This window comes from Prinia subflava, chromosome 2 (genome assembly GCF_021018805.1).
Source record: "Prinia subflava isolate CZ2003 ecotype Zambia chromosome 2, Cam_Psub_1.2, whole genome shotgun sequence".
Taxonomy (NCBI): Eukaryota; Metazoa; Chordata; class Aves; order Passeriformes; family Cisticolidae; genus Prinia; species Prinia subflava.
In genome coordinates, this window is record NC_086248.1 from 23,899,968 (window position 1) to 23,913,351 (window position 13,384).

Here is a 13,384-nt window from a genome sequence, read left to right on the forward strand (position 1 = left end):
TGGTTTCCCTGAGGATGCTGGGGATACCATGTCCTGTGACTTGTATTTTATACTGTTAAAATTTTTTATGTGTGAGTTTTCTCTTGTGTTGTTGGAATGATGGCTTGCTTATTTCTATCAATGATTTAGTGTGGCAGTAGCAGGGTTATTCTCACTTACCTTTTAATTGAATTTTATAATAGACTTCTACTAAAGTATCTTTACCTGTATGGTATATTTAAACGATACTTCTGAAAGAATACAGAACCCATGGAGTAAAATGTACTTATTTTAAAAGCTGGAGAGGGCTGCTGAAACTGTAATCAAAGCTCCTGTGAGATTCCATTCACTCTTGTTTGAATGCAGTATGAGACAGGTGCATGAGGTAGGGATTTGTTTTTCAGATACCATCAAAAGTCAATCCATGAAAAATCTTCTTTCCCTTTTAGTTAGTCATTGCATCAATTCTGTTGTGTTTCTCTGCTTGGATAACAGTACTGAAGTTGCAATGTGAAGATTTTTTTTTTTTTAGGATTAAGTTTTATTATCAGCTACTTTTTTACTGGAACTAAATAATTATTCTGTAATTTGGTAAACTGGTACTTTTTGAGATCAGAAAAATATTTCAGTTTTATGTAGTCTGAATGCATGGGCATGTTTGTTTGTTTTTTCTTCCTAAAGTGTACAATTTAGAATTAACATCTATTTCAAATTTAGTGGAATTCTTGTTTTTTATCTAGATTTTTTTCAAGGCCTAGCACGCTGTGCCCCTTCCCTGCACACCAGGACAGAACATAATTCTGTTGTTGAAAACTTATTTGCAGTCACCATGTCTGATTTCCATTTTTCCCTGGGATGGTGGAGGATTAGAGCAGATTATAGTGTTGGGATAATGTCTGACTCCTTGTGTTCCATTTAGTCATAAATAAACCCCTGAGAAATCTGAATGTTGCTATGGTGATGCTGGTAAAAGCCCGGGATATGGAGTAAGCGAGCCGCTTAGCAGAGTAATGTCACTTAGAGTAATGAGCACTGTCATTAGGGCAGGGATGGGTTTACCTGTTGCTCTCTAACTTGGGTAGCCCATGCCACATTCTGAAGGCTAGTAAGTAAAAGCAGTTCAGCTATAATATAATATAATATACTCTCTTTAGTATCTTGCAGCTACACACCTTTTAATAAACGGAAATTTGTATTTTGTCTCTTTATTTTCTAACATTAATCTGTTGAAGTATCACAGAGAAACAAGCAAAAACTTAGTCTTTCTGTTCTGCCTTTCACAGGACAATCTGGTGCAATTAAACCAACAAAAATCAGTTTATAGCAACTTGTTTTAAACTGTGTAAATGCACACCTTTCTTAAAATGTGGAATATAAAAAGATGGTATTAAAGTGTGTTTTTTTGGTTTTGTTTTTTTTTAGTCTTTATAACCTGGCTTCACTGGAACTGAGAGAAAATTTGCTGACATATTTACCTGAGTAAGTCACATTGCATGTGTTTGATTATAATAACAAAAAATATTCTTATTCTTAAAATCTGCTAACCTATGAAACTGAATGACAGCTAGAAAAAATTTTCAAAGCCAATTGACAACATGAGATACAGCTTTCTTTTAGCAACATCTACTTACACCCATTGTTTCTAGCTGTACTTGATTAGTAGCAGGAGCCTGCAGTCTGCATGGATTAGCTTTGTTCTGTAAAGAAGTATTCTGTGTGAAATACAGCAGCACCAAACACCTCCTCCATGCATTGGACAAGCCCATCTGCAGTGGGAGTGGTGGTTTGGGTTGTTCCATGATGAAATGTTGCAACTGTGAAATAGGGCAGTAAGGTCTCTGAGATTTTCACTCTAGATCTTCATAACATTTAAGTGTTTGTATTCAGGGCTGAGTAGCCAAAAGCTTCTAAAACCTGGAGATGAAACCCTTGCTAGCAAACTAGGCCTACTGATGTCTGAAGTCTGACTTTACCCACTGTGATTTTTGGAGGAAAAACATAACCTAGATGTCTCTGTACTGTTTGTATTGTGGCAGAGGAATTGGTGGTCTTTCCTAAACTAATTTGGTATCTTAAACTTTGTGGGTCCTTTTTGTCTGCCTAGAAGCAGCCTTTTCTTTTTCTAGTGAAGGAGTTTCCTTCCTTCACTATCTGGTTGCTTGCAAGAGTTTTGGTGACTCCTGTTCTGCTTGTTTAGATAATCTAATAGATACTGTGAAAGATTTAACCTGTTTTAATCAGAATCTCTTCCCCAGTTGCTTTGGGGTTATTTTTTCCTGTCAGTCTACCCAGTGCCTTGGTTGTGGCTGTTCATAGCAGTGACCCACAAGACACTTTAATGTCAGTGGTCAGAAGATGGGAATTGCTAAGTTTGGCCATGAAGTGTCAGTGTGAAGCTATCAAAAATGTTGACAGTTTTATTGCTTCTGGAAAATTCTGACTGTCAGCAATGCAACTGATAAATTCTCTCTGGTTTTCGTGCTACTGCAGCTTTGGGGAAAGTAAGCAAGAGCTCTACGATAGCCTGATTTTGAAGGGTGGCCCTCTCTTGTCTGTGGGTTTGAACTTTTTTACATCCTTTTGTGCTTCCCTCTGTTTGTAGTCTCAAAAAGTGAAGTATTTCAGAAATTGATGGATCATGTTGAGAAGATAAATGATGGATATTGAGTCTTGAGTCACATAGTTATGTGATCACTGTGGGAAATTTTTATCCCATTCATAACTGTAAATTTCCCCTAAAAATAAATCTAAATAGCTGTACTAAAGTATGTGGCATTTGCTACCACAGGGATTTGCTACTGTTAAAATTAAAAAAAAAAAATAATGGTTTGATTGCCTGTATTAAGTTTCAAGGGCATACAGTTACAATGACAAACCAATTTATTTTTTGGTAAGATATTACTGCAAACAGTCTGTGCCTGGTAAAATAACTGTCTGCCTACAGTACCTTGTAATTTGAAATTCAAGTTTCAGTCAAATGAGCTTATTCAAATACTTGGGGTTTCTGTTGCTTTAGTCTAATGTGGTTTTGTTTCGATTTATCTCATCTCACAGATCACTTGCCCAGCTGCAGCGACTAGAAGAACTTGATTTAGGAAACAATGAACTTTATCATTTGGTAAGTGAACATACCACTGAAACTGCACATTGGTCTTGTTTTATGCATCATTTAGATTAAGTAGGTTGTAGGATGTCCAAAATTGAAGAAAGAAAAATGCATGGAGAGAGAGTCTTTTTATAGGTACAGATGAATTTTGACAGTGAGCTGGTGCTTTCCTATCTGCTTAGACGTGTTCAGTACAGTATCACTTTATTCAAAAAACTGCAGCTGATCTCTAGAAAGTGAGAGCGTGGCACATCTTTTTTTATGGAAATTAAAAGGAGTGGAGGGACACAAAATCTTTCCTGTGCATGCAGTTACAATGACTATATGGACTTTTGTCAGGAGCTGGGTGGGTTAACCACAGTTCAGTTTCCAGGGTGAGAATATGAATCTTTGGGAAGGGGCTGAGGTAAAACTGTTGAGCATTGAGAGGTCCTACATTGTCACAGATTGATCTACCAAAAATATATCTGTCATCCTCCCTTAAGGTGATTTTGGTAAATGTTGGATGGATTTTCAGTAGATCAAAGGTGTGCTGGCAATTTGTTAGTACATGCCAGGAAAGAATGGTAGCTTATTAAGCTGTAGCAATTAATTTGTATGATGGAGTTCCCAAATACTTACAGTCAGCCAAGCTACCTCTAAATAGTGCTCACAGTAAGAATTGGTTTACTTAGACTGTAATTGTGGGGTTTTTTCTGCTTGAAGCTCCTATGCTACTTAACTGTACTGCTTTTTGTGTTGTAGCCCGAAACAATTGGTGCACTTTTCAATCTTAAAGACCTTTGGTTGGATGGAAACCAATTAGCTGAAATACCTCAGGTAAAAATGACCTCTGCTGATACTATTTTGAAGATGTTTTTGGAAGAAAACTTCATTCATTCCTACAGGGAAGTGCTTTAAAATGGAATATTTTTCTCAGTCTGCTTTGCCTGGGTTTGGTTTTGGGTGTGGAAGAGTTTTCTCTTAATAAATTCCTCTGCAAGGGATTGGCCATGATACTGTATGTTGTCAGAAATTTTCTTTTAAGCATTTTGACAAAGGAATTGTTTCCTAATAGGCTCATTGTTCAGTTTGTAGGATGACACATCCTCTCCTTATAGTTCTTGCCCTCAGATCAGGGAGCCATTGGTTGTCTGAGCTAACCCTCACTTTGTGTATCTATGTGAATTGCAGTTTTAAAATTTTGAGTATGAATCTTTTCTTTTTCTTTTTTTTTTTTTTCATTTTTTTGTAGTCATTTTCATCCATTTAAGCATGGTGTTTGGAAGAAATACAGTAATGATACTGTTGCCATAAACAGAAATTTTGATTTATGTAGGCAAATCCCCTATCTGACATCAGTCATAGGATGAGGGAATATAGCATTTAAAGCTTATAGCACTCTAAATTGCCTTTCTTAAGAACTTTTATAATATGTGGGATGATTCCTCTTCCTTCTTTTTCCCTTACAGCCAAATCAAAACCTGCTTTCTTCTGCAGTTTGCTGTTACTTGCTGTATGGACCTCATTGTTAATGTGTGTCTTGCAAGTCAGTTACAGTTCAGTGGGTTTAATTGATTTTGTTTCTGTTGGCTTGGCCTAATAAGTAGAGATGATCATTCATACAAATGTGACTTCAGCAGCCCTTTTAATTGAAATGGGCCATTATTGTGTATTTTGTCCAATGGCCGAAGGATGAACTTGTAGGACAAAGGGTATTTAATGAAAGATCCTTGTGAGAGACAGATGTTGCAGAAGTAAAGAACTGATCTCGTAAGTTAGGATCAGGGCCATTGCTGTAGGAAAATTTCGTATATCTAAAAGTAAAAGGCACTTCTTCCTCAGTCCTTGTGTTCTCTGAAAGGTGATTTGGATGGCTAAAATGAGATCTATCCTCAAGTGTGTATAGGGATGTCTGTGTGCATGGGGAATGGGGAGGTGCTCTGATAGCTAATAGAGGCAAAGGTATTTCTCTGTCTAATGGTTGGATTACCATGATAAAAACTTAAGTAGTCATGAATAATAGTAGATGATGGCAGTATAACTTGGCAGTTCAAATATGCTTGCTAGAGCAACACCCCCAATTCCTATTTCTACATTGGTTGTAGTTGGGAGATGTGAAGATACTAAATCCCTAGATGTCATGGCATGTTGCTGTAGCAGCCAGGAGAGACTAATCCTAATTTGCCTAGGGTTGATTGGGAGGAGTAGACTTTAATTATGTAGTGGTTGATAATCTGCCATTCTGAAAAAAAAAACCAACTCTGCAGTCTTTACTTGAGGAGAACTCCAGGTTTGGCTGGTGCTTGCCTGGGTGTGCTCAGCATAGCTTGCCTGACTACTGAAGCCAGTTTAATATTTAAAATAAGCAACCGTGACTGAATCACTTGGTTAGTTTATCATATGTAAAGTTATTTACATAATTATTTACTTTTTTCTGCTCTTAGAGGTCATACTAGGAATGGCCAATTAAGAGGTCATACAGATAATTGTTTTTCTTTGTGGAATTTCATTGTGATGGTACATTTTTCAAAGTGCTTTCTTACGTGTTTGGGCATGACTTAAATTTTTTTCCTTGTATCGCAGGAAGTAGGAAACCTGAAAAACCTGCTTTGTCTGGATGTTTCTGAAAATAAATTGGAATGCCTTCCTGAAGAAATTAGTGGTCTGACTTCTTTAACAGACTTGCTTGTTTCTCAGAATTTACTTCAGGTCTTACCTGACGGCATTGGTGAGTACAAATTGAATGCTATCACACAGAACCATTTAATCCACTGTAACTGGAAGTCATTTGGATTTTAAAGTCTTTTTGTGCAAGAGATGAGCTTGCCTCATGTTTTTTTTTTCTTTTTGCTTAGTAGCAAATGCATAGCTCTAATAATGCTGCATTTTAATTGTCTGCATAATGACTCCCTCATAATCCTTTCAGTCTTCACTTGATACCTCCCAAACAACATAAAATATGTCCCTTCAGCTCCCAATGTATCCGTTTCACCATCAGAACTCTTAACATTGTAGAATTTTAGCTAGTAGCATGCTGTGGGTCACTTAATAAGACTGGCTGAAAGTATATGCAAAAAATACAGAGTTTTGGAGGGTGATGTGGATTTGTTTTCAGTTGGACAATGTGATTAATTGTCTGCTGAACCTTGTGGAAGACTGCCTTGCAGCCCATTGGTCCTTGCCTTGAGGATTCAAACTACAACCTTTCTGTCTCTGACCCCTTAGACTGGGTTCAGTAACTGAAGAATGTTTCCTGAAGCATTACCAGTGCCTTTTTAAAGGTGTATGTTTTTTTTACCCATGCAGTAATTGTGACAAGTAGAAGAACAAGCATTTTTTTCTCTAGTCATCAGCTGTTTTTCTGGAAAGTCCCATATTGTAGGAGTGTGCCTTCTCCTTGAAAAGACTTTTTTAAAATTTTTTTTTTACCCTTCAAAATAAAGGTGTAGGGGATGGAGGACTCATGAATGTGGTTTAACTATATTTAACATTTAGAAAAGAGTACTCAGACCTTCTCCCTTCCTATATATTCTATATAAGACTAAGAAAAGTTTCTCTAGATGTTAGACTTGGGGGAGTGGGGTGACAAGTGTGGGTCCTACAGCTGCCCTGTGTGTGACAGGGAGTTGCAGCAGCCCTCTCTGATGACCTGTGCTGCCAGTGCAGTTGTTGTGCCTCAGAAGCGGAGCTGTGGCTTCTGAAAGCCAGCAGCCCGTGCACCTGGCTAGAGGAGGGAGATTGTTGGCAGAAGTGAACCTTGCTGGTGTCTGGAAGCTCCTGGGCGTTGCCCGGCTGATCGCTGAATCCTTGGTGGGAGTGGTGGATCTGCAGAGCTCTTGAAGCAGGGCTCTCAGTGGCACCAGTGGCTCAGGTCAGCTGTGGCTGTGTCTCCTCAGTCTCCAGAGCTCTAATGGAGCTCCAGCACCCCCAGGCAGCCTGTGCCAGTGCTGCAGCACCTCCCGGGAAGCTGCCTCTGATGTCCAGATGGGATCTCCCTCGCTATGATTTGCTGCCATTTGCAGCCATTGCTGCCTCACCTGCCCCTGCAGAGCAGTGTTTGGCTCTGTCGTGTCCCTAACTGCCCTGCAATTGGTTCTGGGCAGCTCCCAGACGCCTCCTTGGCTGTCTCTTGGTGGGAGTCAACAAAGCCAGCTCCTTCAGCCTCAGCTCACATGTGCTCTGGCCACCTTGATAGCTTCTTACTGGAACCCCGTCACGTGAACAGGGGAGTTGAGGGGGAAGACAGGGCATCACATGAAGCTGAGAATGATTTTATAGGTGTGGTTTCACTAATTGCAGGTTGATAAGCTATAGCAACTTCCATTGATCTGTTGCCTAGTAGTCTAGTTGATGTTTGTTTCTGATGAGGGTTCACTGCTGCTTAGGATTCAACCTGGTGGTCGCCATAGTATCCGTGTCCTGTCCAGGAGGACTCCTGTAAAGCTGTGTATTTCAGTTCCCAGCCTTGCTGGTGCACAGGTTTATTCTGTCTGGGTGCAGAGCTCTGCATTTCTCTGTGCTAAACCTCAGGTTTCTGTTTAGATTGCTACATTTCTGTGTGTCAGACATCCCTTCCTAATTTAGTATCATCAATGAATCTGATACTCCAGACCATTACAGCTGTTTTGGACCACATCGGGATGGCAGGGAGGTAGCAGCAGCTGGTGTTATCTGCTGAATTCTCTGTCTTGGACTCTGCCTGAGTCAGCTTTTGCACCAAAGACCATTCAGATACAAAGGAGTAGAACAAAGTGAGTTTTCTGCCCTGAAGTAGTATTTTGTTCTTCATGAGAAAATCACCTTCAAAGAAGTTTTATATCTCATCTAAAGAATAAACTTGGGTTTCATGTCTGACTAATTAGGCTCTCTGTTGGGACAAGGAGACTTTGATCTTGTTTGGGTTTTGGCTGTCACTTCAGTGTTCTCACTGTGGCTGATTAGATGTAGGTGATCTTCTGAACATTCCTTTTATTAGTAAACATTGTATAATTGAGGAACAAATAGATAATTTTCACTTGTTTATAGGCATTTGAGTAGACGCATCCTTGATATTTACATGGGATAACATTCAGATGATAACTTTATTATGGTTTATTATGCTTAAATATTGGATATGAATATTTATATTGAATATGAATTCAGTGATATTAAAACTTGCAAAAAATAGTGGAAGCAGTAAATGAAGCAGTACTTGGGTTCTTTTATTTTACCTTAAAAAATTCATTGTTTTAGAAGATTTCTGGAAGTTTTGCAGCAGTAAATATTTATGTAATTAAAGGTTTTGGAGGATACTAGACTAAAAATCCATGTTGTTTTTTTCTGTCCAGGAAAACTGCGGAGGCTCTCCATTTTGAAGGTTGATCAGAACAAGCTGATTCAACTAACTGATTCCATTGGAGACTGTGAAAGCCTTACTGAACTAGTTCTCACAGAAAACCAACTGCAGGTATGCATGGTCATGGCTGCTCAAATGGCAGGTGGTAATAAGACCTGCTGTTCAGTGCTGAATCACTTAGCTCATTAGGTTACTCACCCTTGCTACTGCTAAGCAATGCATTTTCTTTAAATGCATCTTATTTCTTACCTGTTAAATGAATGCTGGAGATCAAGTTGTGTGTAGTAACAATCCGCCCTTCAAATGCTTAAGCAATTACATATTCACTCTTGAGTCTTTCATGACCAATGAGAGAATTGGAGCATGTGGAGGGCAGGTATCACTCACTTCTTTGTGTTTTTCATGGAGGGGGTTGTGCTGTATTGCATTATTGCCAGTTTCTGCTGTGCATTATCTGGATCAGTCTTGCTGGAGCTGAATAGAAGCCCTGAGCACTGCAGAGCTTGTATTGCTCCTTGCTCTGCTGATCTGCTCTAGCCAGTTATTAAATATGATGGGTGGTCAATTAAAATAAAATCTCAGAATTCCTTCTGTTAGGTGTTTCCTTCCATTATTTTGAAACTTCATGTGACACTGACACTTGGAGAGTAGCTGTCTTTAAATAAACTAGGTTTGAGCATTTTTTAAGGTCAATTGGTACTTGGTTGAATTAGAAGCTTAAGACTAAGAAGATGCCTCTCCAACAATCAATTCATAGCAACTGAGTTAGGAGAAAGCTAACTGAAAAGCAATTTTGGGAGTGTAAAGTTAGATAATACATACATGCATGTAGGCATACATGCATTCTGTACACAGCTGTTGTGTGTCTATTGTTGTAGTGCAGAGATAATTAATGAGTGAATTTGTGTTAGAAACTGACATTTCTTGACACTTGTTCTACAATGTAAACCTTTGGATCTTCTTTGGAAAGCCTGGTAGAATGAAGATTAACTACACTTCAATTTTGAAAGTGGATCAGACTGTTAATTAATTTAAAAAGTGAGTTAAGTGGTTTTTCCCAACTGTGTATTTATGAATTCTGTTTGTATATTGTTTTGTTTTTGTTGGCACAGTCATTGCCGAAGAGCATTGGAAAACTAAAGAAGCTGAACAATTTGAATGCTGATAGAAACAAATTAACATCTTTGCCCAAAGAGGTAAGTTTTGTGCAGATGAGATTGTAGAAACAGAAAACTCTTGATTTCAAATGCCTACAAGAAATAGCAGACAACTTTGGTCCAGTGGGTATTTGTTCCAAACTGATCACAACCAGAACCTTGTCCACTAGATCTGAACTGTAGTGATTTGGTGGCTTGGAAGTGCAAGATGTCTTTGTAGTTGAACAGAAAGGCTTGGATCTAATTAATCTAATTAATCTAATCTTGTAACTAACTTGGGTCTAATTAACTTTTAACTGGTAGTTCCCAGTGTGGATGTCAGGTCCCTCACTATTTGAAGACTTGGAGTTCTGGTAGGGTGAATGCAACACCAATATGTCTCTTCTGCATGTAGTATGAAACGAGTGCCACACTCTTCCTCACCTCACCCCTGTGACCAGTATCAAAAGGAGTGTTTCATACCCTGAAAATCTTGACAATCTTGTTGGTTTTGGATATCTCTGGACTACTTTTGCCCTTAAATATAAGGACCTGATGTGACAAAGATACCTCAGGTTTTACCACTATGAGCACTAGGACTTCTTGTCTATTATAATAATGTGTGGATTGAAATGAGGCTAGAGTTTGTGTTCTGAAGCTAAATATAATGAAGGCTTTACAAGTTTAGTTCAGCAGTAAATAGTGAAAAGATGTTGGGAAAGCAGCATCCTGTGACTGGAGCATGGGGCTGTGAGTTGGTTCTGCTTGTACTACTTTTTCTCTGTAATTTTTATCCAAGAAATTTTCCTATCTAACATGTGGCTCTGAGGTTCTGTCCTCCACTTTCAATCACCTAAGGAGCAGGAGGATTATGTACTCACACTCATTGGTGTGACCGCCAATGGATGGAAATTGAGAGGAGTATCAGCTCCGGCTCACTTCCTTATGGAGCTTGGACATACCTCAGGAAGGAGCTATGAGAAGGAACTGAGATGGCAGGGAGATGGGGGAGAGCTGATTGTCTGAAGAAGAGGGATCAAACAGGCAGAGGATGTTGCTGTGGCACTGGCAGCAACCATTCCAGTGTCCTGGGTCTCAGCTTCCACAGGACAGTCACCTAATCCAGGGAGGGTGAGGGAAGACACATGTGAGTACTGCAGCTTTTCTAGCAGAACAGTGTCTTCTCTGCTGTGGTGCTTCTGGTTCTGAACAGAATTGTGACAGTGCTCACCCAGACAGGTTGCATGATGGCTGGCAAGAGGCAAGACCCTGGGAAAACACTTTGGATTGGTATGTGAAGGAATCCATCAGGAGTCCACCTCCTGGCCCTGCACATGACACCCCAAGAGTGACCCCAGTGTACATCAGAGCATTGTCCAAACACTTCAGCTCTGTCAGGCTGGTGCTGTGACCACTTCCCTGGGGAGCCTGTTCCAGTGCCCAGCAACCCTGGGTGAAGAACCTTTTTTTAATATCCAACCTTAATCTCCCCTGGCACAACTTCAGGCCATTCCCTCAGGTCCTGTCACTGGTCACCACAGAGGAGAGATCAGGGTCTGCCTCTCCTCTTCCCCTCACAAGAAGCTGTAACTGCAGTGAGGTCTCCCCTCAGTCTCCTCCAGGCTGAACAGAACAAGTGACCTCAGCTGCTCCTCATACAGCTTCCCCTCAAGGCCCTTTGCCATTTTTGTTGCCCTCCTTTGAATGCTGTCTAATAGCTCAATATCTTTCTAATCTTGTGCTCATTCAGCAGAAGACTTCCTTTGCTAAAATACCTGCACTTGAGACTTAAGATTTCCTTTGCTAAAATACCTGCACTTGAGACTTGTGCAATTTTATGTCCACTCTGCCTTTGAGCAGAATTGTCCTGAGTTTTGCATGGGAGGTTTTACTGGTGCAGTTTATTTCCAGATTGGACACTGATAGCTTGAGTAGTGTATAAGCACTTTTCTCAGTTAAAGGAATATATGGTATTGGAGTGGTGCATAAGGGCAATCAGTGTGGCTTGGAAGAAGCAGAGACAGGAGCAGGCAAGAGGAGAAGGCTCAGCTGCAGAAGCAGGGTGGATATGGAGCATGTCTGTTTGGGGGTATAGTGGGGTCTTAGCTCAGTGCAAAACGATAGAGGGATTAATACAGAGCAAGATACTGAAGACTTGGAACCATCAATGTTTCTCAGAGGTGGAATGTATTGCTCAGTCGGTGAAGGAGTTGGGGAGTATGCAAGGGTGAAGTTAGGAATGAGAAAGTGCCTGGAGAATATCAGTGCACATGAGAGAGGGAGAGGGACACCTGCACAGAAGTGGAGTGAAGACAGGGATGAGCCTTTGTTTGGAGAAGGTGAATAATGAGGAAATGGAAAGTAGTGTCTGGGATGACGTGAGCTGGGGAGTTGTGGAAGTCCAGGAAATAAAAATGGGAGAGGGTGGTTCCCAAGGGAGCTTGGCAGGGAAACAGGAAGCAGAGCTCTTAGGCCTCCTATGAATTTGAAACAGAATTTTTGTTTTTCCTTTAAAGATGTCCACACCAGCTTGTCTGTCTCATTAGAACAAATGCTTTGAAATTACATATAATGTAAGATTTTATGTTTTGCTCTGCCAATATTTATTTTTTTATTATTTAATTTTAAAGGAAGTCAGCCCTTCTCTAACTGCAGGGTTGTCTCACTCTTGATCAGTGCATTTGAATTCCAAGCTGGTAATGTTACAAATAGAAAGCATAAACAACTGATGGCAATGGTATGTCTCAAAAATACTGTTAATATGTGTGTATTGCAGAACCTACTGCCTAGCTAAGACTTCTCAGTTTCAGTTTTTCAAGTTTCAGTTTGAATTCCTTGGGCTTAGGCTGTGCAGTATATATTTTTCCTGGAGTGTTTTTAGAGTGCCTTCTTAGTGCTGAAAGGCTAGTTTCAAAAACAAAGGAACCTGCCCATGTTACATCTGTTCCTGGAGCTGCATTTTCTTGGTATAGTATTTTTCTAAACCAGCAGCATTTTGCGTTAAACCAAAATGAAGATTTCATAGTGCAGGTTTTCTGTTTAAAATTCAGAGAAATAAAGTGAAGAGTCCCATTTCATAGCTCTAAAGGAAAACTGTCTACATAAACTGAGTGCATAGGTATAACAAGTACTATTTGCTGTTATGCAAAGCACAGTATCAGTTCTAGGGGCGTGATAGTGGCAAAGATTCCAATTCTGAGTTTCCCTTTGGATAGCAGAGAGGAACAATTGGGTGTCTTGGGTGAAATGTTCAATATTCATTTTTGTTCTCATTGTTACCGACTTGGAAAAAAATAATACAAAATGCATTGGTAGCATACTTAGGTAACAAAAAATATGTTACTCTTTTTCTGTCTCTTGGAACGCTCTGCTCAACATCAAGAAAACATACTATGTTTTCCATTTATTTTCAAACTAAACTGACTAACTAAGATTTAAAGCCAGGCAAAAGCTTCTGACAGAAGTAATTTTCAGCACCCCTGCCTGCTCTGTGTTGCTTAAGAGGGTTCCTGAGACAGTATGGACAAGACTGGGCTCTCGGACCTTTGCACTTCAAAATTAGTACTTGCACACTGGTTCCCCCTTCACAGAAGCAGAGGTGGATGCAGAAGTAGAGTATATACTGTGGATATTTTTTCCTCAGTATCTTTCCCTCTTTTCCTTTATGTGTTTTTCTTACCTCTTCCATTCTTTCTCTGCCTTACAGAGTGCTAGAGCAGCTGTGCATGTGTGGTCTTCATCCCAATTAAAAATGGAAGTGGGAGAGGCTGTTACTGGTTTCTGTTGGAGAGGGATAGAGACACAGTCTTGTAATGTGTGTAGAAAAAGGTGAAATTCAGCAAGAGA

The 13,384-nt window shown here is 39.8% G+C and overlaps 1 protein-coding gene across 1 annotated transcript in view; it reads left to right on the forward strand.

Annotated features, from left to right (window-relative positions):
- The window catches only part of LRRC1 (leucine rich repeat containing 1), a 69,003-nt gene that overhangs the window by 44,388 nt on the left and 11,231 nt on the right, over positions 1–13,384 (forward strand). The window contains exons 5-10 of the mRNA XM_063389377.1: positions 1,402–1,458; positions 3,034–3,097; positions 3,830–3,904; positions 5,651–5,795; positions 8,395–8,513; positions 9,515–9,598. Of these exons, the coding sequence (XP_063245447.1) occupies positions 1,402–1,458; positions 3,034–3,097; positions 3,830–3,904; positions 5,651–5,795; positions 8,395–8,513; positions 9,515–9,598 (544 nt within the window). The remainder of the gene's footprint in view (positions 1–1,401; positions 1,459–3,033; positions 3,098–3,829; positions 3,905–5,650; positions 5,796–8,394; positions 8,514–9,514; positions 9,599–13,384) is intronic.